Below are 25,000 nucleotides of genomic sequence, written 5' to 3'. Positions count from 1 at the left end.
CCTGATTATTTACATGGAGTCTGGTGGAGATATGCTGGCTCTATACACACTAAAAGTCCTGATTATTTACATGGAGTCTGGTGGAGATATGCTGGCTCTATACACACTAAAAGTCCTGATTATTAACATGGAGTCTGGTGGAGATATGCTGGCTCTATACACACTAAAAGTCCTGATTATTTACATGGAGTCTGGTGGAGATATGCTGGCTCTATACACACTAAAAGTCCTGATTATTTACATGGAGTCTGGTGGAGATATGCTGGCTCTATACAATAAAAAGTCCTGATTATTTACATGGAGTCTGGTGGAGTTTGGTGATGGTGATTTCAGGGCTGTTTGATGTTAAATTAAAAGGATCTTACTCTTTAACTAAAAGGTCTATCTCTGTAGGATCCTTTCAAAAATTAACCCACCAGACTCCATGTAAATAATCAGGACTTTTAGCGTGTTTAGAGCCAGCATATCTCCACCAGACTCCATGTAAATAATCAGGACTTTTAGTGTGTATAGAGCCAGCATATCTCCACCAGACTCCATGTAAATAATCAGGACTTTTAGTGTGTATAGAGCCAGCATATCTCCACCAGACTCCATGTAAATAATCAGGACTTTTAGCGTGTATAGAGCCAGCATATCTCCACCAGACTCCATGTAAATAATCAAGACTTTTAGTGTGTATAGAGCCAGCATATCTCCACCAGACTCCATGTAAATAATCAGGACTTTTAGTGTGTATAGAGTCAGCATATCTCCACCAGACTCCATGTTAATAATCAGGACTTTTAGCGTGTATAGAGCCAGCATATCTCCACCAGACTCCATGTAAATAATCAAGACTTTTAGTGTGTATAGAGCCAGCATATTTCCACCAGACTCCATGTAAATAATCAGGACTTTTAGCGTGTATAGAGCCAGCATATTTCCACCAGACTCCATGTAAATAATCAGGACTTTTAGTGTGTATAGAGCCAGCATATCTCCACCAGACTCCATGTAAATAATCAAGACTTTTAGTGTGTATAGAGCCAGCATATCTCCACCAGACTCCATGTAAATAATCAAGACTTTTAGCGTGTATAGAGCCAGCATATCTCCACCAGACTCCATGTAAATAATCAGGACTTTTAGCGTGTATAGAGCCAGCATTATCTCCACATGTAAATGGGTGAATTAAGAGTTTATTTCAACCCTACATAAAACCAATGATTACATCAGTAGGCTCAAAGTGTTTCTGATCCCTGCTCGGTGGACTTTTAGCGTTGACCCATTGAGCGCCGCGTTACAGAACCAGCCTCTGGATCTCGGCGGCGCCGTGCCTCTTGGCCCGGGCGCCGCTCTTCTCTTTGGCCGTCAGCTTCTCGATGCAGTCGTGTATCCAGCCGATACTTTGGACACCTGCGTGTAGACGCCGATTCTTGCCTTTGCGCGCAGCCTTCGCCTCCAGCTCACGACGGTGATGAAGTGTGTGCTATGTTACGCGTGACGTCGCGGGCCACGCTGTCGCCCTGGCGGTCCTTGGCTATCGTGGTCGAGCCGGCAGAACATGCGGTTGGAGATGCGCAGCTGGGTGGACTCGATGCCGTTAGCCGGTCCACGTAGGGCATGGCGAGGGGTAAGATGGTGGACGGCTGGCGCCCTCGCCGAGACGGCGAAACCGCTGACCATGCCGTCAGGTGCCGCATCAACACCTGGGAGGGTGGAGAGAAGGTACACACACAGAGACACACACAGACACAGACACACACACACACAACAGACGCACACACACACACACACACACAGACACAGAGACACACACACACACACACACACACACACACACACAGAGACACACACACACACACACACACACACACACACACACAGAGACACACACAGAGACACACACACACACAGACACACACACACACACAGAGACACACACACATACAGACACACACACACACACACACAGAGACACACACACACACACACACACACACAAAGATACACACACACACAGAGATACACACACACAGAGACACACACACATACAGAGACACACACACACACAGAGACACACACACACACACACAGACACACACACACACACACACACAGACACACACACACACAGACACACACACACAGAGATACACACACACACAGACACACACACACAGGACACACACACAGAGACACACACAGACACACACAGACACACACACACAGGACACACACACACAGAGATACACACCACACAGAGACACACACACACACAGACACACCACACCAGACACACCACAACACCACACACAGGACACACACACAGACACACACAGACACACAGAGACACAAACACAGACACACACACACACACACACACACATGACACACACACACACACACACACACACAGACACACAGAGACCACACACACACGAGACACACACACACACACAGGACACACACACACACACACAGAGACACACACACACACACACACAGAGACACACACACAGGAACACACACACACACACAGACACACACAGGCGACGGACACCACACAGGACACACACACACACACAGACAGCACACACATACAGACACACACACAGGGGACACACACACACACACACACACACAGACACACACACACACACAACAGGACACCACACACACACACAGACACACACACACACACACAGGACACACACACACACAGACACACACACACAGAGACACACACACACACACACACATACAGGAGACACACACATACAGGGACACACGGACACGGGACACACAGGACACACACACAGAGACACACACGCACAGGACACACACACACAGGACACACAGGACACACACACGGGACACACACACAGGACACACATACAGGACACACACACAGGACACACAGGACACACAGGACACACACAGAGGACACACACATAGGGGACAGACACACACAGGGACACACACACACACACAGACCACACACACACAGGACACACGGGACACACACACACGGAACACACACACACACACAGGGACAGCACAGGACACACAGGACACAACAGAGGCCACACACAGGACCACACATACAGGCCACCAGGGCACACACACCCACGACACACACACAGCGAACACACACACACACACACACACACACAGGACACACACACACACACGGACAGACGCCACACACACAGACACAAGCAGGGACACACACTGGAGACACACACACACACACACACGGACACACACACACAGGACACACACACAAGGGACACACACACACACAGACACACAGGACACACACAGACACACACAGAGACACACACACACAGGGACACACACACAGACAGAGACCACACACACACACACACACACACACACACACACACACACATAGACACAGAGAGACACACACACACAGACACACACACACAGAGACACACACACACACAGACAATGAGGCTGGTTTTGTACATGGTGTTAAAACAATCACAAAGCATTTTGGGAAATGCATATATTTGCGTTTCTAGCCAGGTTCTAGCCTCCGGTGATTAATCAGCAGACACTAAGCTAACGTTAGCTCTGACGTAACGTTAGCTTAACTTACAGACCGATAAGTCAGCCGAAAACTAACATTTGGATGTCTGACGGGTCCACGAGAGAGCAAATACACTTACTTTCCCAAAATGTCAACCTATTTATCTTTTAAATGAGTTCATAACAAACATTTGTGTAAGTTGGGAGTTGTAAAAGTGGTTTTGATAGCTCACCTTTTCGGCAAAATCTTGCTTGGGTATGCAGGCCGGCAGGATGAACCTGGAGAACCTGATGGGCGTGGCCAGTTTGAGGAGTGCGATGTCGTTGTGGTAGGTGTCCTGCCGGTACCCTTTGTGGGTGATGATGGTCTGGACCTCGTGTGTAGCTTCATTACCGTGGTCCACCAACGTGTCAAACTCACCTGAAAGTAGTTTCAAACACACATTAGTATGTGATCCAGGCGACAAAAAGGCCACATAAAGATGACTTAAAGGCGACATAAAGGCCATAAAAAGGCCACATAAATAGCCAAAAGGCGAGATAAAGGCCACATAAAGGCAACGTAAAGGCGACATAAAGGTAACATAAAGATGACATAAAGGCGACAAAAAGGCCACATAAAGGCGACAAAAAGGCGACATAAAGGCCATAAAAAGGCCACATAAAGATGACAAAAAGGCGAGATAAAGGCCACAAAAAGGCAACGTAAAGGCGACATAAAGGCGACAAAAAGGTAACATAAAGATGACATAAAGGCAACATAAAGGGTACGCCACATAAAGGCGATAAAAGGCGACGTTAACTACAAAAGGGATACATAAAGATGACAAAAGGCCACATAAAGGACAAAAGGCCACATAAAGATGACATAAAGGCGACATAAAGGTCTTAAAAAGGCCACATAAAGATGACAAAAGGCGAGGATAAAGGCCACATAAAGGGCAACGTAAAGGCCACATAAAGATGACAAAGGCAGATAAAGGCTACATAAAGGGACACGTAAAGAAGGCGACATAAAGGTAACATAAAGATGACATAAAGGCAACATAAAGAACTAAAGCGGTACATAAAGAGGCGACAAAAAGGCACATAAAGGCCATAAAAGGCCATAAAGATAAAAAAAGGGCATAAAGACGACAAAAGAGACAGTAAAGGCGACATAAAGGCGACAAAAAGGCTTATAAAGAATGACATAAAGGCAACATAAAGAGGGACTAAAGGCCACATAAAGAGAATAAAAGGCGACAAGAATGACCACAAAAGACACATAAAGATGATAAAAGGAACATAAAGGTGACAAAAGGCCATAAAGATCACATAAAGGTCGACATAAAGACTAAAGCATAAAGAGTGATAAAAGGAGTAGGATAAAGAGCCACATAAAGCAGTAAAGATGACATAAAGGCCGCCAAGACACATAAAGGTATAAAAGTGACCACATAAAGAGACAAAGGCCACATAAGGATGACAAAAGGATACATAAAAGGATGACATAAAGGTACATAAAGGAATAAAAGAGCAATAAAGGGTGATAAAAGACATAAAGAGATGACAAAAGGCGACAAAAGGTAACATAAAGATGACAAAGGCAATATAAAGGGTTGACAAAGGCCACATAAAGATGACAAAAGACAAAAGAGGCCACATAAAGACGAACAAAAGACCACATAAAGATGACAAAAGGCGACAAAAGAATACATAAAGATGACATAAAGCTGACTATAAAGGCAAACATAAAGGTGATAAAAGGACAAAAAACAACATAAAGGACGACTATAAGGGCCACATGAAGGCGACAAAGGTGACTTATCAAAGTGATCATAAATGCCACAAAATGGTCACATAAAGGCCATATAAAGATGACAAAGAAAGACTATAAAGGGCAACATAAAGATTGACAAAGCCAACAAAAGCCACATAAAGAGGAATACCATAAAGGAAGTACAGACAAAAGACCACATAAAGAGATGACAAAAAACGCGACAAAAGGTAACATAAAGATGACAAAAGCAATATAAAAGTGACAAACAAAGCTGTAGACGTAGAAATTCACAAATCGTAAACAATGTGACATAAATCAACGTTAGTATCGATCCATTGGGTGACTAAAGATGACTAAAAATTCCATAAAGGTCAAAGCACAAAGATGACTAAAGCGATAAAGAACATAAAGGCGACATAAAGAACATAAAGGCCATAAAAGAAACAAAAGAATAATAAAGGCCATAAAGGTTGACAAGCTAATAAAGATGAAAAGACAAAAGGGCATAAAGTGATAAAAGGCGGCAAAAACATAAAGATGATAAAAGGTACATAAAGATGGTGAAAAAGCGACAAAGATGATAAAAGGAACAAACAAAGACCAATAAAGATGACAAAGAAGCCAAAAGAATATAATGATCATAAAGATGATAAAAAAGCTACATAAAGATGAAATAAAGGCAATAAAAAGACAATAAAGGACATAAAGACGAAAAGACATAAAGATGATAAAAAGTGGCAAAAGGCGACATAAAGATGACAAAAGCGACATAAAGATGATAAAAGGCGATATAAAGATGATAAAGTAAAAGTGACAAAAGGCGACATAAAGATGACAAAAGGGACACAAAGACATAAAGATGACAAAAACAAAAGGACCATAAAGATGTAAAAGCGACAAAGATAAAATAAAAGGTAAGGTGACAAAGGTTATAAAGAAATGAACAAAAAAAGGCCACATAAAGATGACAAAAAGTGACAAAAAGGCGACATAAAGATGACAAAAAGGCGACATAAAGATGACATAAAGGCGACATAAAGATGACAAAAAGGCGGCAAAAAGGCGACATAAAGATGACAAAAAGGCGACATAAAGATGACAAAAAGACGACAAAAGATGACAAAAAGGAGACATAAAAGGCATAAAAGGCGTCATAAAGATGACAAAAAGATGACAAAAAGAGAAAAAAAGGAGACATAAAGGCAACATAAAGGTCAAATAAAGATGACATAAAGAGGACATAAAGATAACATAAAGATGACAAAAAGATGACAAAAGATGACAAAAAGGAGACATAAAGGCGACATAAAGGCGACATAAAGATGACAAAAAGATGACAAAAAGATGACAAAAAGGAGACATAAAGGCGACATAAAGACGACATAAAGATGACAAAAAGATGACAAAAGAAGACAAAAAGGAGACATAAAGGCGACATAAAGGCCAAATAAAGATGACATAAAGGCAACATAAAGGTGACATAAAGGCGACATAAAGATGACATAAAGGCGACAAAAAGGCCACAAAAAGCTGGTCAGTCTGACATCATGCTGCCTGAGCTCATTAGTATTCATGAGCTCGCCCAGTTGGGCTGGGTAAAGGATGCTGACAGCCAGGCTCTCATTGGCTAGCTGTTAGCCAATCAGATTCAAACAGCTTAGCTTGTTGAATATTAATGAGGAACTGTCAGAAAACAGAAATCGAGCCGAGTCTTCCTGCAGGCTTTCTATACCGCGCTAGAATGGCTTGAAACAAGGTAACCACGGTTACAGAGTCCATGGTAGACCTTCAGACATATCCCACATTAGTATGCGATCCATTGGGTGAGTGGGAGGCTGTGATTGGTTGTCAGACCTACCGAGCCTAACGGAGAAGTAGCGTGACTCGTTCATGCAGTGGGCGGCGGTCAGGATGATGTAATGGTTGAGGATCGTCCCTCCGCAGAAACCCACGCCGTGCTCGTTCATCAGGAGAGCCTTCGAGGATTAAACAAACAAGTTAATAATTACAGTAAACAAATGTGTCCAGGTAGCACGCCACGTGGCTTTAGAAAGTGGCGTGCATGTCTACATCCACGCTGATAGCTCAAAATGCGTACAGGTAGCACGCCACGTGGCTTTAGAAAGTGGCGTGCATGTCTATACACCAGATAGCTCAAAATGCGTACAGGTAGCACGCCACGTGGCTTTAGAAAGTGGCGTGCATTCTATCCCCGCTGATAGCTCAAAATACATACAAGTAGCACGCATGCATTGGCTTTAGAAAGTGGGTGCGTAATCTAATCCACGCTGATAGCTCAAAATACATCACAAGTTATGCGTGGCTTTAGAAAGTGGCGTGCGTATGTCTATCCACGCTGATAGCTCAAAATCGTCCAGGTAGCAGCGAGGCTTTAGAAAGTGCCGTGCCTGTCTACATCCAGCTGATAGCTCAAAATGCGTTACAAGTACGCCACCGTGGCTTTAGAAAGTGGCGTGCATGTCTATCCACGCTGATAGCTCAAAATGCGTACAGGTAGCACGCCACGAGGCTTTAGAAAGTGGCGTGCATGTCTACATACACTTAGATAGCTCAAAATGCGTCCAGGTAGCACGCCACGTGGCTTTAGAAAGTGGCGTGCATGTCTACATACACGCAGATAGCTCAAAATGCGTCCAGGTAGCACGCCACGTGGCTTTAGAAAGTGGCGTGCATGTCTACATCCACGCTGATAGCTCAAAATGCGGCGCGTAGGCGGTAGGCGGCGTTCAGAAAGTGGCGTGCATGTCTACATACACGCAGATAGCTCAAAATGCGTCCAGGTAGCACGCCACGTGGCTTTAGAAAGTGGCGTGCATGTCTACATCCACGCTGATAGCTCAAAATGCATACAGGTAGCACGCCACGTGGCTTTAGAAAGTGGCGTGCATGTCTACATCCACGCTGATAGCTCAAAATGCGTACAGGTAGCACGCCACGTGGCTTTAGAAAGTGGCGTGCATGTCTATCACTTACATGAGCTCAAAATGCGTACAGGTAGCCCCACGTGGGCTTTAGAAAGTGGCGTGCATGTCTACATAACTTAGATAGCTCAAAATAAGTACAGGTAGCCACGTGGCTTTAGAAAGTGGGTCGTGTCTATCCACGCTGATAGCTCAAAATGCGTCTAGTTAGCGCACACGAGGCTTCAGGAAGTGGTGCGTGTCTACATACACTTAGATAGCTCAAAATCGTCCAGGTAGCCGCCCGTGGCTTCAGAAAGTGCGTACATGTCACCATCCGCATAGCTCAAAATACATACAGGTAGCATGCGTGGCTTTAAGAAGTGGCGTGCGTATGCCACATTCACGCTGATAGCTCAAAATGCGCGGGTAGCAGCTCGCGTGGCTTTAGAAAGTGGCGTGCATATCTACATACACTTAGATAGCTCAAAATGCGTGCAGGTAGCGCATACGTGGCCTTTAGAAATTGGCGTGCATGTCTATCCACGCTGATAGCTCAAAATGCGTCCAGGTAGCACGCGTACGGGGGCTTCAGAAAGTGGCGTCGCGTGTCTACCACACTTAGATAGCTCAAAATGCGTCCAGGTAGCACGCCACGTGGCTTCAGAAAGTGGCGTGCATGTCTACATCCACGCTGATAGCTCAAAATACATACAGGTAGCACGCCACGTGGCTTTAGAAAGTGGCGTGCATGTCTACATCCACGCTGATAGCTCAAAATGCGTACAGGTAGCACGCCACGAGGCTTTAGAAAGTGGCGTGCATGTCTACATACACGCTGATAGCTCAAAATGCGTACAGGTAGCACGCCACGTGGCTTTAGAAAGTGGCGTGCATGTCTACATACACTTAGATAGCTCAAAATAAGTACAGGTAGCACGCCACATGGCTTTAGAAAGTGGCGTGCGTGTCTACATCCACGCTGATAGCTCAAAATGCGTCCAGGTAGCACGCCACGTGGCTTTAGAAAGTGGCGTGCATGTCTACATGTGCGAATGTTGTCTCTATACCTGCCATGGACATTCTCCTGGTGGACAGTCCTCTCCGTTGACGATTCGGTTCCAGCTCGCCATTTCAGACGTGATCAAGTCCTCTAACACGGTGGCTTGTGAGACAGTCTGACTCGTGCTGCTGCTGCTGCTGTTCTCAGTAGTATAGGATGAGTCCGGCGAGCTCTGCTCAGTGGAGTTTGTGTTCTGGTGTGTGTGCGTCCGGTTGGACTCGGTGGCGTTGGCGTCCGTTGCGTTCGGACGCTCGTACCTGAAAACGGTCCGGGTCTTCCCGCTGATGATGGCGCCACATTTGAAGGGCTCTGCAAGAGGTCATGTGAAGTTTAGAGGTCAGAGTGTAGGAGCCTTTTCATTCAGTGACACCAAGCAAGTCAAAGTTTTTACTTTAAAGGTCCCACGGCATGAAAATGTCACTTTATGAGGTTTTTTAACATTAATGTGAGTTCCCCCAGCCTGACTATGGCCCCCCAGTGGCTAGAAATGACTTCAGATACAGTATTAGGGGACCACTAAGGTCTATATAAAAGAGACTTCAGATACAGTATTAGGGGACCACTAAGGTCTATATAAAAGAGACTTCAGATACAGTATTAGGGGACCACTAAGGTCTATATAAAAGAGACTTCAGATACAGTATTAGGGGACCACTAAGGCCTATATAAAGAGACTTCAGATACAGTATTAGGGGACCACTAAAGTCTATATAAAAGAGACTTCAGATACAGTATTAGGGGACCTCTAAGGTCTATATAAAAGAGACTTCAGATACAGTATTAGGGGACCACTAAGGTCTATATAAAAGAGACTTCAGATACAGTATTAGGGGACCTCTAAGGTCTATATAAAAGAGACTTCAGATACAGTATTAGGGGACCTCTAAAGTCGATATAAAAGAGACTTCAGATACAGTATTAGGGGACCTCTAAGGTCTATATAAAAGAGACTTCAGATACAGTATTAGGGGACCACTAAGGTCTATATAAAAGAGACTTCAGATACAGTATTAGGGGACCACTAAGGCCTATATAAAAGAGACTTCAGATACAGTATTAGGGGACCACTAAGGTCTATATAAAAGAGACTTCAGATACAGTATTGGGGGACCACTAAGGTCTATATAAAAGAGACTTCAGATACAGTATTGGGGGACCACTAAGGTCTATATAAAAGAGACTTCAGATACAGTATTAGGGGACCACTAAGGTCTATATAGAAGAGACTTCAGATACAGTATTAGGGGACCACTAAGGCCTATATAAAAGAGACTTCAGATACAGTATTAGGGGACCACTAAGACCACTCATGGGAGTCCCATGACTGTCCCGGGACAGTTAGACACTGGGACACTACTAACAGGACAGTTTTTTGCTGCCACTGCTGCTTAAATACTCTTTTAAACATTAAGTTAGGACCTTCTATTATTACCCAGACTTCAGTGATTACAGAATATGATTTTGGACCAACAGACCCAAGCCTGGTTATGTAATGCCTCACTCCCAAAAGTTTTACAAGGATAGGAAAAACTGCAAGGATACAACTAGAGGGTTTAGGGTCTGTTTCACCGTTGGATTCGCAGGACTTGTCGTCCGATCCCAGGAAGTATCCGGCAGCACAGGAGCACTCCACGTTCCCCCGGGCCACGCTGCAGAAGTGTTCGCAGCCGCCGTTTCTGTTCTCACACAGCTCGGGAATCACTGCAGAGACAGAGGAACGCTGTCAGGATATAGGGGGTGTGTGTGTGTGTGTGTGTGTGTGTGTGTGTGTGTGTGTGTGTGTGTGTGTGTGTGTGTGTGTGTGTGTGTGTGTGTGTGTGTGTGTGTGTGTGTGTGTGTGTGTGTGTGTTTGTGTGTGTGTGTGTGTGTGAGAGTAAGTTTATTTGATTAGGACAATGCACATTAATCAACATTTGCTGTAAATGCGCCAGTGTTAGCCAGTCAGCTAATTTTCAACTGTAGTCCTAGTATGCATGTTTTTATGGTTATGTGTGTGTGATATTGTGTGTGTGTGTGTGTCTCTGTGTGTGTGTGTGTGTGTGTGTGTGTGTGTGTGTGTGTGTGTGTGTGTGTGTGTGTGAGAGTAAGTTTATTTGATTAGGACAATGCACATTAATCAACATTTGCTGTAAATGCGCCAGTGTTAGCCAGTCAGCTAATTTTCAACTGTAGTCCTAGTATGCATGTTTTTATGGTTATGTGTGTGTGATATTGTGTGTGTGTGTGTGTGTGTGTGTGTGTGTGTGTGTGTGTGTGTGTGTGTGTGTGTGTGTGTGTGTGTGAGTAAGTTTATTTGATTAGGACAATGCACATTAATCAACATTTGCGATGTACATCGCCAGTGTTAGCCAGTCAGCTAATTTTCAACTGTAGTCCTAGTATGCATGTTTTTATGGTTATGTGTGTGTGATATTGTGTGTGTGTGTGTGTGTGTGTCTGTGTGTGTGTCTGTGTGTGTGTGTGTGTGTGTGTGAGTAAGTTTATTTGATTAGGACAATGCACATTAATCAACATTTGCTGTAAATGCGCCAGTGTTAGCCAGTCAGCTAATTTTCAACTGTAGTCCTAGTATGCATGTTTTTATGGTTATGTGTGTGTGATATTGTGTGTGTGTGTATGCTTGAATGTGTCTGTGTTTGTGTGTGGCTGTATGTGTGTGTGTGTGTGTGTGTGTGTGTCTGTATGCTTGTGTTTGTGTGTGTGATTGTGTGTCTGTGTGTGTGTGTATGCTTGACTGTGTGTGTGTGTGTGTGTGTGTGGCTGTGTGTGTGTGTGTGTTTGTGTGTGGCTGTGTGTGTGTGATTATGTGTGTGTGTGTGTGTGTCTGTGTGCTTGTGTGCATGTGTGTGTGTTTGTTGTGTCTGTGTCCGTGCATGTGTCTGTGTCCTTGTGTGTGTATATGCTTGTACGTGTCTGTATGTGTGTGTGTGTGTGTGTGTGTGTCTGTGTGTCTGTATGCTTGTATGTGTCTGTGTGTGTGCTGTGTGTCTGTGTGTGTGTCTGTGTGTGTGTGTTTGTCTGTATGCTTGTATGTGTCTGTGTACACTATAATATAATAAAACACCCAGAATTAAATTAAAGGTCTGGTTTAAAGAACTGGGTCCAGTGTGTAGCTGAAGGCCCCTGAGCCCAGAGGGGTTCAGGTTCTGGTTCTGGTTCTGGTTCTGGTTCTGGTTCTGGTTCTGGTTCAGTACCGATCTCACAGTTGAAGCCCTGGTAGCCGGCCTGGCAGTAGCAGCTGTAGGTCCCGATCGCGTCTTTGCAAAGTCCGTGATGAGCGCAGGGATTGGACAGACACGCGTCTCCATCTGGGGGAGTTTAATTACATTAAATTACATTTTTATTTCTAGTATCAAACCATAACAAGAGTTATCTGGAGACCCTGTCCAGATAGAGGAGGTCTAGACCACACTCTATACTTTACAAGGACCCCACAACTCTAGTAATTCCCCCCCAAAGAGCAAGCATTCAGTGGTGAGGAAAAACTCCCTTTTAGGGAGACGGTGCTGGTTGGGGGTGTGATGAACAGTGGCAATAATAGTCACAATAAAGATAAAGTAACAGTAACTAGAAATGGTAGTTGTAGTAGCCCATGGTGTAGCAGGACACAGCAGGGCCGTCTGATTGGTGCGTCAGGGCCTTGAAAGATCTCTAAATCAGCTGGGAGGGTTACCACAAAGTCCAAACTATCTCCTTACCGACATATTTGGCCCAGAAGTCGTTCTGCAAAAAAATAGAAACACAGACAATTCAAATTAGAGTTAGGGTTACCCTATACCCTAAAATATATATATATATATATATTATTATTATTATAAAATGATAAATCTTTATCCGGACAAGTAACTTTTTAGCGCCTCAAAGGGTTCATGTGGAGCCCTGATGGAGGATTTGGAGAACGGTGCCCCCCCTAAAGCTATCTTTAGTGAGGCTAGGAGCTCTAAGTCCAGCCTGGTGATGGGCCTCGCTGTCTCTAAGACTTGTTATGATGCGTTCAGTGTCTGTCGTTGCAGGAGGTAAGTACAGTTTTATCCACGTCCTCGAAGATCTCGCGCGCCTCCTCCCAGCTGCAGCGCTCCTCGTTGCACTCCCTCTCCATGTTGCCCTTTTTAAACTCCTCGAAAACGCTGTTGGCCCGTCTCTGTCGGGTCAGAACCTGGCTGGCCTCCTCGCCGCCCAAGAACACTGTAAGACAAGATGTTCAGCAACCGTTACGCTGTTACAGCTCCTGTCTGTTCTTCACCTTTTCTGTCCTTGATTCTTCCTTAACCCTGGAAACAGTGACAGCAACTTAGGAAACAGTGACATAAACTTTGAAAATCGTTGTAAACAGTGCCAAAACTTGGAAAAATGTTGGAAAAAGTTGGAAAAACGTCAACAAAAAGTGGCAAAAACGTGACAAAAAGTGACAAAAATGTGAAAAACTTTGGAAAAAGGGACAAAAATGTTGGAAAAATTGGCAAAAACGTGACAAAACGTGACAAAAAGTGACAAAAACATCAGAAAAACGTTGGAAAAAGTGACATAAACATCGGAAAACTTTTAAGCAAGTGACAAAAACTTGGAAAAACTTTGGAAAAAGTGTCAAAAACGTGACAAAAAGTGACAAATGTGAAAAACTTTGGAAAAAGTGTCAAAAACTTGGAAAAACTTGGAAAAAGTGACAAAAATGTCAAAAACGTGACAAAACCGTTGGAAAACATCAGAAAAACGTTGGAAGAAGTGACATAAACATTGGAAAACTTTGAAACAAGTGGCAAAAACTTGGAAAAACTTGGAAAAAGTGGCAAAAACGTGGCAACAAGTGACAAAAATGTGAAAAACTTTGGAAAAAGTGTCAAAAATGTGAAAAACATTGGAAAAAATGTGAAAAAACATTGGAAAAAGTGACAAAAATGTCAAAAACGTGACAAAACCTTTGGAAAACATCAGAAAAACGTTGGAAAAAGTGGCAAAAACTTGGAAAATGATGGAAAAAGTGGCAAAAACGTGACAAAAAGTGACAAAAACTTTGGAAAACATCAGAAAAACGTTGGAAAAAGTGACATAAACATTGGAAAACTTTTAAACAAGTGACAAAAACTTGGAAAAAGTGGCAAAAACGTGACAAAAAGGGACAAGAATGTTGAAAAACGTTGGAAAAAGTGGCAAAATGTTGGAAAAAGTGGCAAAACCGTTGGAAAAGAATAAAAAAACATAAAAAAAGCCGATAAAACATTGACAGAAACTTTGAAAAACCAATTTTTTTCCCATTTGGACCCAGAAAATGTCAAAGTTGCTGCAGGTCCTTAATAACCTAATCTAGGTCTAACCTAGTCTAATCTGACCCACAGTCATAACGTTTCTACAGCACAACATTTGGGTTTCTTTCAACCACATATTCAAACAAAATAACGTGGATGGTTCCCAAACTGTGGTCTGTGGACCACTAGTGTCAAAAACGTGACAAATGTGAAAAACTTTGGAAAAAGTGTCAAAAACGTAACAAAAAGTGACAAAAATTTGAAAAACATTGGAAAAAATGTCAAAAACTTGGAAAAACATTGGAAAAAGTGACAAAAATGTCAAAAACGTGACAAAACCGTTGGAAAACATCAGAAAAACGTTGGACAAAGTGACATAAACATTGGAAAACTTTGAAACAAGTGGCAAAAACTTGGACAAACTTGGAAAAAGTGGCAAAAACGTGGCAACAAGTGACAAAATGTGAAAAACTTTGGAAAAAGTGGCAAAAACGTGACAAAACCTTTGCAAAACATCAGAAAAACGTTGGAAAAAGTGACATAAAAATTGGAAAACTTTTAAACAAGTGACAAAAACTTGGAAAAAGTGGCAAAAACGTGACAAAAAGTGACAAAAATGTTGAAAAAAAGAAAAAAAGGGAAAAAAAGAAAAAAAAAGAAGAAAAAAAAAAAAAAAGAAAGAAAAGAAAAAAAAAAAAAAAAAAGAAAAAAAAAGGAAAAAGGAAAAAAAAAGGAAAATTAAAAAAGGGAAAAAAAAAAAAAAAAAGGGAAAAAGGGGAAAAAGGGAAAGAATGTTGAAAAACGTTGGAAAAAAAAGATGGCAAAAAAAAAAAAATGTTGGAAAAAGTGGCAAAACCGTTGGAAAAGAATAAAAAAACATCAAAAAAGCCGATAAAACATTGACAGAAACTTTGAAAAACCAATTTTTTTCCCATTTGGACCCAGAAAATGTCAAAGTTGCTGCAGGTCCTTAATAACCTAACCTAGGTCTAACCTAGTCTAATCTGACCCACAGTCATAACGTTTCTACAGCACAACATTTGGGTTTCTTTCAACCACATATTCAAACAAAATAACGTGGATGGTTCCCAAACTGTGGTCTGTGGACCACTAGTGTCAAAAACGTGACAAATGTGAAAAACTTTGGAAAAAGTGTCAAAACGTAACAAAAGACACAAAATGTCAAAAAAACATTGGAAAAAATGTCAAAAACTTGGAAAAACATTGGAAAAAGTGACAAAAATGTCAAAAACGTGACAAAACCGTTGGAAAAACGTTGGACAAAGTGACATAAACATTGGAAAACTTTGAAACAAGTGGCAAAAACTTGGACAAACTTGGAAAAAGTGGCAAAAACGTGGCAACAAGTGACAAAAATGTGAAAAACTTTGGAAAAAGTGGCAAAAACGTGACAAAAATGTGAAAAACATTGGAAAAAATGTCAAAAATTGGAAAAAATGTCAAAAACTTGGAAAAACATTGGAAAAAGTGACAAAAATGTCAAAAACGTGACAAAACCTTTGCAAAACATCAGAAAAACGTTGGAAAAAGTGACATAAAAATTGGAAAACTTTTAAACAAGTGACAAAAACTTGGAAAAAGTGGCAAAAACGTGACAAAAAGTGACAAAAAGTTGAAAACGTTGGAAAAAGTGGCAAAAACTTGAATGATGGAAAAAGTGGCAAAACGTGACAAAGTGACAAAACTTTGGAAAACATCAGAAGAAACGTTGGAAAAAGTGACACAAACATTGGAAAACTTTTTAAACAAGTGACAAAAACTTGGAAAAATTGGCAAAAGCGACCAAAAGGGACAAGAATGTTGAAAAGCGTTGGAAAAAGTGGCAAAATGTTGGAAAAAATTGGCAAAACCGTTTGGAAAGAATAAAAAACATCAAAAACCCGATAAAACATTGACAGAAACTTTGAAAAAACCAATTTTTCCCATTTGGACCAGAAAATGTCAAATTTGCTGCAGGTCATGTCTCTTAATCTAAGGTCTAGCCTAGTCCTAATCTGACCCACAGTCATAGTTTCTACAGCACAACATTTGGGTTTCTTTCAACCACATATTCAAACAAATAAAGTGGATGGTTCCCAAACTGTGGTCTGTGGACCATAGTGATGCTGTGACAGTACTGCAGGTGGTCTGTGGAAAAGCAAGCCAAAATAAAATATAATCAATATGCACCAGTCCAATTATGTGCAATACGTGTGTGTGTGTGTGTGTCTGTGTGTGTGTGTGTGTGTGTGTGTGTGTGTGTGTGTGTCTGTGTTTCCAGCTTGTGTGTGTGTGTGTGTGTGTGTGTGTGTGTGTATGTCTGTGGGTGTGTGCGTGTTGTGCGTGTTGTGTGTGTGTGATGTTGTGTGCTTGGGTGTGTGCGTGTCTATGTGTGTGTCTATTTGTTGTGTGTGGTGCATGTCTGTGTGTGTGTCTGTGTCTGTGTGTCATGTCTATGTGTCTGTGTGTGTGTGTGTGCATGTCTGTGTGTGTGTGTGTGTGTGTGTGTGTGTGTGATGTATTTCTGTGTTGCTGTCTGTGTATTGTGTGTGTGTGTGTGTGTGTGTTTGTCTGTGTGTGTATGTGTGTGTGTGTGTCTGTGTGTGTGTGTGTGTGTGTGTGTGTGTGTGTGTGTGTCAAAAACAACAGTGACCTGCTGTATAACGGAGACATTTAAGCATGTTTTTCCCAGACCCAACTGGCCCCCTCCCCTCCCCCCACACACCACCCCCCCTTCACACACCCCACACCCCACACACACACACACCTAAACCAACCCACACCCACCCCCCCCCACCCCCAGAGATAAATTGGAAGGGCTCCCCATAGGTGAGATTTGACAGTAAAACTATTCTATCCTTTTGCCTGTGTTAGAGGGTCATCATTAAAATAATCCTTCTCAACACAGCCTGGCCCCCCCCCCCCCCCCCCCCCCCCCCCCCCCCCCACTCAGACACACAGTGAAGTTTATTACGTGGGACAGCAACCATTCTCCTTCTCAAACATCCTGGCACTTCTCAAAGCAAAGTGAAAACAAGCGTCCGAGCGTGCAGCGCTGATCCATCTCACTCTGAGTTGGTGTTGTTTTCTGTCTTGTGTTGCTCTGTTGTTTACTACCGTAGCTAGTGTGTGTTACCACTCTTTGGGGTCGGATTGTTTGGGCTTTGTACTGTCCACTACTACCAAATTGTATTGTAAATATTAGTTTACACTCATTGTACATACAATTTAAAGACTAATGTGAGACCTAATTCAACAACACTATCTTTAAAGAGACGGCTCTGTTATGAGACATAAAAGCGACAAAAGGGACAAAAGCGACAAAAGCCGAAAAAGCCGGAAAAGGAGCAAAAAGAAGCGACATAAAGACCCTCAGCGACATAAAGGTGACCTAAGGCCATAAAGGCGACTAAAGGCCACAAGAGGCCACTAAAGGCCTAAAGGCGATATCAAGCCACATGGCCACATAAAATCATAGCACATAAGGCCACAAGGGCCAATAGACCACATAAAGCCTAGCCACAAGAGGTTAAAGACCAATATGCACTAAGCTTATAAAGGCACTAGTTAAGGCTAAGACCACATAAAGGTACTCCGACACATAATCTAAAGTCTAGCCTCCACATAAAGTTGCATAAAGCTCATGGCCATAAAGCCACATAAAGGTGACATAAAGGCGATATAAAAGAGGCGACATAAAGACCATAAAGGGACATAAAGGCCAATAGCCCTCCGGTAGACCATAGAATTGATGAATGCTGTCATAAGTATATCTAGCCTACACTGTCCTGTGCTGCTGTATTACTGGACATGCTGTATAGGGTTTATAAAAGGCCATGACCCATAAAGGCTACATAAGACTAAAGATCATAAGGATAGGTATGTCATGAGCATATGTTAGTGAAATGATAGCAATAAAGAGATAAAGAAAACTAAAGACCACTGATGAACATAAGGTAATAAAGGAGATATAAGGCATAAATACATAGAACCCTGAGTATATGGGCAACATAAGAGTGCATAAGGCGATATAAGGCTGTTCATAAATATCAGACACGAAGTATAAAAGAGGCACATAAAAGTACTTAAAGACAACATAAAGGATATAAAGAACCACATAAAAGTACGAGTAATAATAAGGATACTAGGATACTGAAAAAAATGGGCTTAAAGAGTCCTCAAAGAGTGAATAAAAGTATATAAAGGAAAGCTAGACCACATAAAGAGCCTAGGTGCCTCGCTGAAACACATGGAAGCTACTGGTACTAAAGACCACATAAGAGGTCCATAAAGGTAGATAAAGGGCTGTTATGGATAAAGATACATAGAGTTTTATAAAGATATAAAGCACATAAAGGGTGCATCAAGACCACATGGAGTGACATAAGAACTATAAAGGCAATAGATTGACATAAAGGCACATCATAAAGGGTGTAAAGGCCCTAACCACATAAAGGCGACCTCAGGTTGCCTAAAGGGACATAAAGGTGAAATAGCCATAGACTGTATAAAGGTTGTTTTTAAGGTGTTAGGTCATAAGCCAATAAATAAAGCCACATAAGGGTGACATAAAAGAAGTAGATATAGACCTACCATAAAGGGCTGAAGGCTCATAAGTCTAATACTAAGATACATAAACCATGGAGAGACACATGGAAACATAAAGGGTGTTATAAAGGAGATATAGGAATAAACTATAATACATAAAGGCGATAAGGAGTATCAAAGGACTACATAAAGACATGGATAGGCTGTTATAAAGGACATAAGGTTAGTACTGGTACTAGAGTACCTAAGAAGTGTCTATCAAGTTGGGCATAAGGTACATAAAGGGACACATAAAGACCCATAGACACATAAAGGGCAACATAAAAGTAGACATAAGGCTGCTAAAGAAGACCCATGAAGACCACATGAAGGCGGCATGAAGGCGACATGAAGACATAAAGGCGACATAAAGGCGTATAAAGGCCACATAAGCTTATAAAGGCGACATAAAGGCCATAAAGGCCATAGAGACCACATGAAGGCAACATAAAGGTGACTTAAAGGCGATATAAAGGTGACATAAAGGCCACATAAAGGCCACATGAAGAGGCCACATGAGGGCAACATAAAGGTGACATAAAAGTGATATAAAAGAAAGTGACATAAAGGCCACATAAAGGCGAGTATAAGGCAACATAAAGATACATAAAGGCAACTATAAAAGCGACATAAAAGGACAACTATAAAGGCGACATAAAGGCCACATAAAGAAGGCGACATAAAGGCCACATGGAAGGCCACATAGAGACTACATGAAGGTGACATGAAAGGCTGAAGGACATAAAGGCGTATAAAGGTGACATAAAGGCGATATAAAGGCGACATAAAGGCCACATAAAGGCCACATAAAGGGCGACATAAAGGCCACATAAGAGGCTACATGAAGGCCACATGAAGGGACATAAAGGCACACGCATAAAGGCCACATAAAGGTAGGCATAATAAGGAGACAAAAGGCCACATAAAGGCCACATAAAGGCGACATAAAGGCAACATAAAGGTGACATAAAGGCCACATGAAGGCGACATAAAGGCGACATAAAGGCGACATAAAGGTGACATAAAGGCAACATAAAGGTGACATAAAGGCCACATAAAGGCCACATAAAGGCAACATAAAGGTGACATAAAGGCGACATAAAGGTGAAATAAAGGCCACATGAAGGCCACATGAAGGCGACATAAAGGCGACATAAAGGTGACATAAAGGCGACATAAAGGCCACATAAAGGCCACATAAAGGCCACATAAAGGCGACATAAAGGCAACATAAAGGCGACATAAAGTCGACATAAATGTCATGATGTCATCATGGCAGCCTGTGCTGCTTCTTGTTCTGTGTGTTTTTGTTTTTCCCTCATGTTCTCCCTCCTGTTCTGATGACTGTGAGCTGTGGGCGTGGCTTAGCTGGCAGGTCCCTCCAGGTGAAGCTCATTCCCTAATCAGCCTCCTGCAGTATTTAAGGCTGGCTCTGGGATCCTCTCATCGCCAGATCGTACAGTCTACTAGCATGGTATAGTGGCAATCCTGGCTCTCTGTGTTATCTGTGTTATCTGTGTTCATGGTGTTTTTCCTTGTGTAGTTAAAACAGTTTTTCTGTGTTTATCTCTTGTTGCAGCCTGCCTTGCTCCTTCGTGTGCCTGCCTGCCTGCCTGCTTGCTCCTCACACCTGCTCCTCTCTCTCTCAGTAAGGATTGGACTCAATAGTTTGTTGGACTCTGCAGTAGGCCTACCACATGGTCACCCCCACCACGCTCTGGAGAGCACACAGCACCCACCACTCACCACTGGTTTCCCTCGACACAACTTCCCCTTTTTTGCCACCAGCACATTTATTGTATATATTTCACGCAGTAAGTCACTTAATCTTACTTTTTGTGTTGGTCGTCTGCTTTTGGGTCCCACCTTCTGTGTCGTTCCATAACAATAAAGGCGACATGAAGGCGACATAAAGGCGACATAAAGGCCACATAAAGGCCACATAAAGGCCACATAAAGGCCACATAAAGGCCACATAAAGGCCACATAAAGGCGACATAAAGGCCACATAAAGGCAACATAAAGGCCACATAAAGGCGACATAAAGGCGACATAAAGGCGACATAAAGGCGACATAAAGGCCACATAAAGGCAACATAAAGGCCACATAAAGGCCACATAAAGGCCACATAAAGGCCACATAAAGGCGACATAAAGGCGACATAAAGGCGACATAAAGGTGACATAAAGGCGACATAAAGATGACTTAAAGGCCACATAAAGGCCACATAAAGGCCACATAAAGGCGACATAAAGGCCACATAAAGGCCACATAAAGGCCACATAAAGGCCACATAAAGGCCACATAAAGGCCACATAAAGGCCACATAAAGGCGACATTACTGCCATCAGGTAGAAGGGACTGCAGTATTACTGCCATCAGGTAGAAGGGACTGCAGTATTACTGCCAGGGACTGCAGTATTACTGCCAGGGACTGCAGTATTACTGCCAGGGACTGCAGTATTACTGCCAGGGACTGCAGTATTACTGCCCTAACCTCCAGCATGTGGAAGAGCTTCTTGCAGACTGTGATGCACATTTTCACACTGAACTGAAATGCTCTCCTGGCAACAAAAATGTGACTAAAAGGCGACAAAACGGCGACTAAAATGTGTGCACTACATGTAGCCATGTCTCGAATGTTGTTTTCATATATTTTAAATGTGTAACACCACTTGAGCCACGGTGAAACTCTATTTCGTGTCACTCTGTACAGCATATGTCAGTCCTTCCAGAAAAACGCAGAGTTTTTTTGTGATTATTCGGCATGTTTTCTTAATACATGCGATGGGATATGCTCTATATGATATTTATGCAATTTTATGAGATGAAATTGCAGGAACAGGAATTTCAACTTTCTGCTAAGATATATTACGGGACTTTTTTGCAACGAAAATGCGAGGATTATGAAATCATGCAAAGCGCCGCATATTTTGCGCGGAAATCGGCAATTTATGCGGAAGTGCCCGCGCATGAATATGCGGAATTTTGGCTGATTATGCATTGAATTATGCGATCATATAATCTTATAATAAAGTAAATATGTTATAAATAAAGTTTTTCTGATCTATGGCTGAAATGACAATAAAACCAACTCGACTAGACCAAGAGTCTGGCCATAACCTACACTAACTGGATCTGAATTTGTTAAAAAAAAGCGCCCAAAAACACCCAAAAAAGCATCACAAACATAAACCAAACTGTTGGAAAAAAGTGCCTCTCTGTCTGTCTCTCTCTCTCTCTCTCTCTCTGTCTGTCTCTCTTCCTGTCTGTCTGCCTGTCTGTCTGTTACCGTTACTCCCTCCTCTAAGTGCTAGTTTGGCACCCATCGACAGCTCTAGTCAGTTTGAGTGATTTTGAGTGAGCAGAGACAGCCGGCCGATGCTGACAGTAAACACTGATAAGATAAAGAAGTCGGAGGAGAATTCCTCTCTTTCATTCCTGAGGCGTGTTGAGATCCACATTCCTCTTCCACACACCAAGAGTAACCTGATCCTCTGAGCAAGGCATCCGTCTGGTTCCTTAAATATGCCCACTGACACACAACAACATTCTTTGCTTCATATTTTTGACATATTTTGAATTGTCATGTGTGTTTTTCTTCTTCACATGAAGGCGAAATAAAGGTATTTCCACCAAAAATTGGTGCATAAAAGTGTATCCGAATACAGGGAATGAAGTCGTTGATGCTGAAAACTTCCCTGGGGGAGGACACCAAGACCCCTCACAAAAAGACAACATAAAGGCGACAACAAGGCGACATAAAGGTGACATAAAGGCAACATAAAGGTGACATAAAGGCGACAAAAAGACAACATAAAGGCGACAAAAAGGCAACATAAAGGTGACATAAAGGCGACAAAAAGACAACATAAAGGAGACATAAAGGCGACAAAAAGACAACATAAAGGAGACATAAAGGCGACAAAAAGACAACATAAAGGTGACATAAAGGCGACAAAAAGACAACATAAAGGTGACATAAAGGCGACAAAAAGACAACATAAAGGAGACATAAAGGCGACAAAAAGACAACATAAAGGCGACAAAAAGGCAACATAAAGGTGACATAAAGGCAACATAAAGGGGACATAAAGGTGATATAAAGGCAACATAAAGGAGACATAAAGGCAACCAAAAGACAACATAAAGGTGACATAAAGGCGACATAAAGGTGATATAAAGGTGACATAAAGGTGATATAAAGGCGACATAAAGGTGACATAAAGGTGACATAAAGGCGACAAAAAGACAACATAAAGGCGACAAAAAGGCAACATAAAGGTGACATAAAGGCAACATAAAGGCCACATAAAGGCGACATAAAGGCGACATAAAGGCGACATAAAGGCCACATAAAGGTGACATAAAGGTGATATAAAGGCGACATAAAGGAGACATAAAGGCAACAAAAAGGCAACATAAAGGTGACATAAAGGCGACATAAAGGTGATATAAAGGCGACATAAAGGTGATATAAAGGCGACATAAAGGTGACATAAAGGTGACATAAAGGCGACAAAAAGGTGACAAAAAGGCAACATAAAGGTGACATAAAGGCCACATAAAGGCGACATAAAGGCAACATAAAGGCGACAAAAGGGTGACAAAATGGCAACATAAAAGTGACAACAAGGCAACATAAAGGTGACATAAAGGCCACATAAAGGCCACATAAAGACGACATAAAGGTGATATAAAAGCGACAAAAAGGCTACATAAAGGCGACAAAAAGGCGACAAAAAGGCGACAAAAAGGTGACAAAAAGGCGACATAAAGGCTACATAAAGGCCACATAAAGGTGACATAAAGGCGACATAAACCTCTCTCTCTCCCCTTTCATGTCTAAAGCTGTCCTATCTGATAAAGGCCTAAAATGCCAAAAGAAATCTCAAAAAATAAATAAATTAAAAAACTTCGAGAAAGTGTAACAAATGTTGAAAAACTACAACAAAAACCCACAAATATCGGCAATGAAATTACAAAATATTTCGAAAATAAAGACAAAAAACAACCACCCTAAAAATGTGTGGTGGGGCAGCAGAGTATTATGGACATGTTTATTCATGTATGTTTGTGTCCACATGCATGCAGGGTGGGGGGGGCAGAGTTCAATGTTGAGTTTACACAGGGAGGGTTTATTACCCCCAACCCCTCCTACTAGCCCCCCCCGCAACCCCTCCTCAATGTAGCCTAATGTTAGTGAGTTTGCAGACTTTTCAAAATAAAAGCATTAGCGTAAGAAAAAGACTAGACCAGAGAAATGAAACATTAATTGGGTAATTTACATGCCCCGGGGCATTTTGGGCGGTAGGGGCAAATAATGTTAGCAGTCTGAATGAGTGAAGAAAAGTTAAAGATAATTTAAAAAAACTAAATGTCCCAAAAAAAACAAAAAATTAAACAACAAATATTATTTTTGGGAAGAAAATCATAAAAAAGTCCCAAAAGAACTATGAGAAAGTTCAACAGATGTTGAAAAACGACAAAAATGTTGGAAATAAAATACAAATATCGGGACAAAAATGACAAAAAATTTCAAAACAAACGACCACAACGTCTAATGGCTGCCCCCCCACAGCTCCCCCCACCCACAGCCCCCCCGCCCTCCCCCACACACACACAGCCCCGCCTCGTTGATAAAGACAGACACATGAGAAATGTGTCCTGGGGCAGCAGAGTATTATGGACATGTTTGTTCATGTATGTTTGTGTCCACATGCATGCAGGGTGGGGGGGGGGGGGGCAGAGTTCAATGTTGAGTTTACACAGGGAGGGTTAATTACCCCGCCCCCCCAACCCCTCCTATTACCCCCCTCCCTCTTCCCTCTAGGTCAACGGTTAAAGTCTTTCGGTCAGGGCAGAGCCATTCAGCAGAGGAGC

At 42.3% G+C, this 25,000-nt stretch overlaps 1 protein-coding gene across 1 annotated transcript in view; it reads right to left on the bottom strand.

Annotated features, from left to right (window-relative positions):
- The window catches only part of LOC120554767 (coagulation factor X-like), a gene marked incomplete at its 5' end in the record, with an annotated part of 16,377 nt that extends 2,890 nt beyond the window's left edge, over positions 1-13,487 (bottom strand). Inside the window, 7 exons of the mRNA XM_039793797.1 lie at positions 3,774-3,961; positions 7,161-7,278; positions 9,294-9,595; positions 10,856-10,987; positions 12,481-12,594; positions 12,985-13,009; positions 13,311-13,487. Coding sequence (XP_039649731.1) covers positions 3,774-3,961; positions 7,161-7,278; positions 9,294-9,595; positions 10,856-10,987; positions 12,481-12,594; positions 12,985-13,009; positions 13,311-13,487 — 1,056 coding nt within the window. The remainder of the gene's footprint in view (positions 1-3,773; positions 3,962-7,160; positions 7,279-9,293; positions 9,596-10,855; positions 10,988-12,480; positions 12,595-12,984; positions 13,010-13,310) is intronic.
- Positions 13,488-25,000: the final 11,513 nt, after the last annotated feature.

Source organism: Perca fluviatilis, chromosome 24 (assembly GCF_010015445.1).
Source record: "Perca fluviatilis chromosome 24, GENO_Pfluv_1.0, whole genome shotgun sequence".
NCBI lineage: Eukaryota > Metazoa > Chordata > Actinopteri > Perciformes > Percidae > Perca > Perca fluviatilis.
The sequence above is the reverse complement of the archived record's forward strand: the minus strand, read 5'-3'. Positions and strand labels throughout refer to the sequence as shown.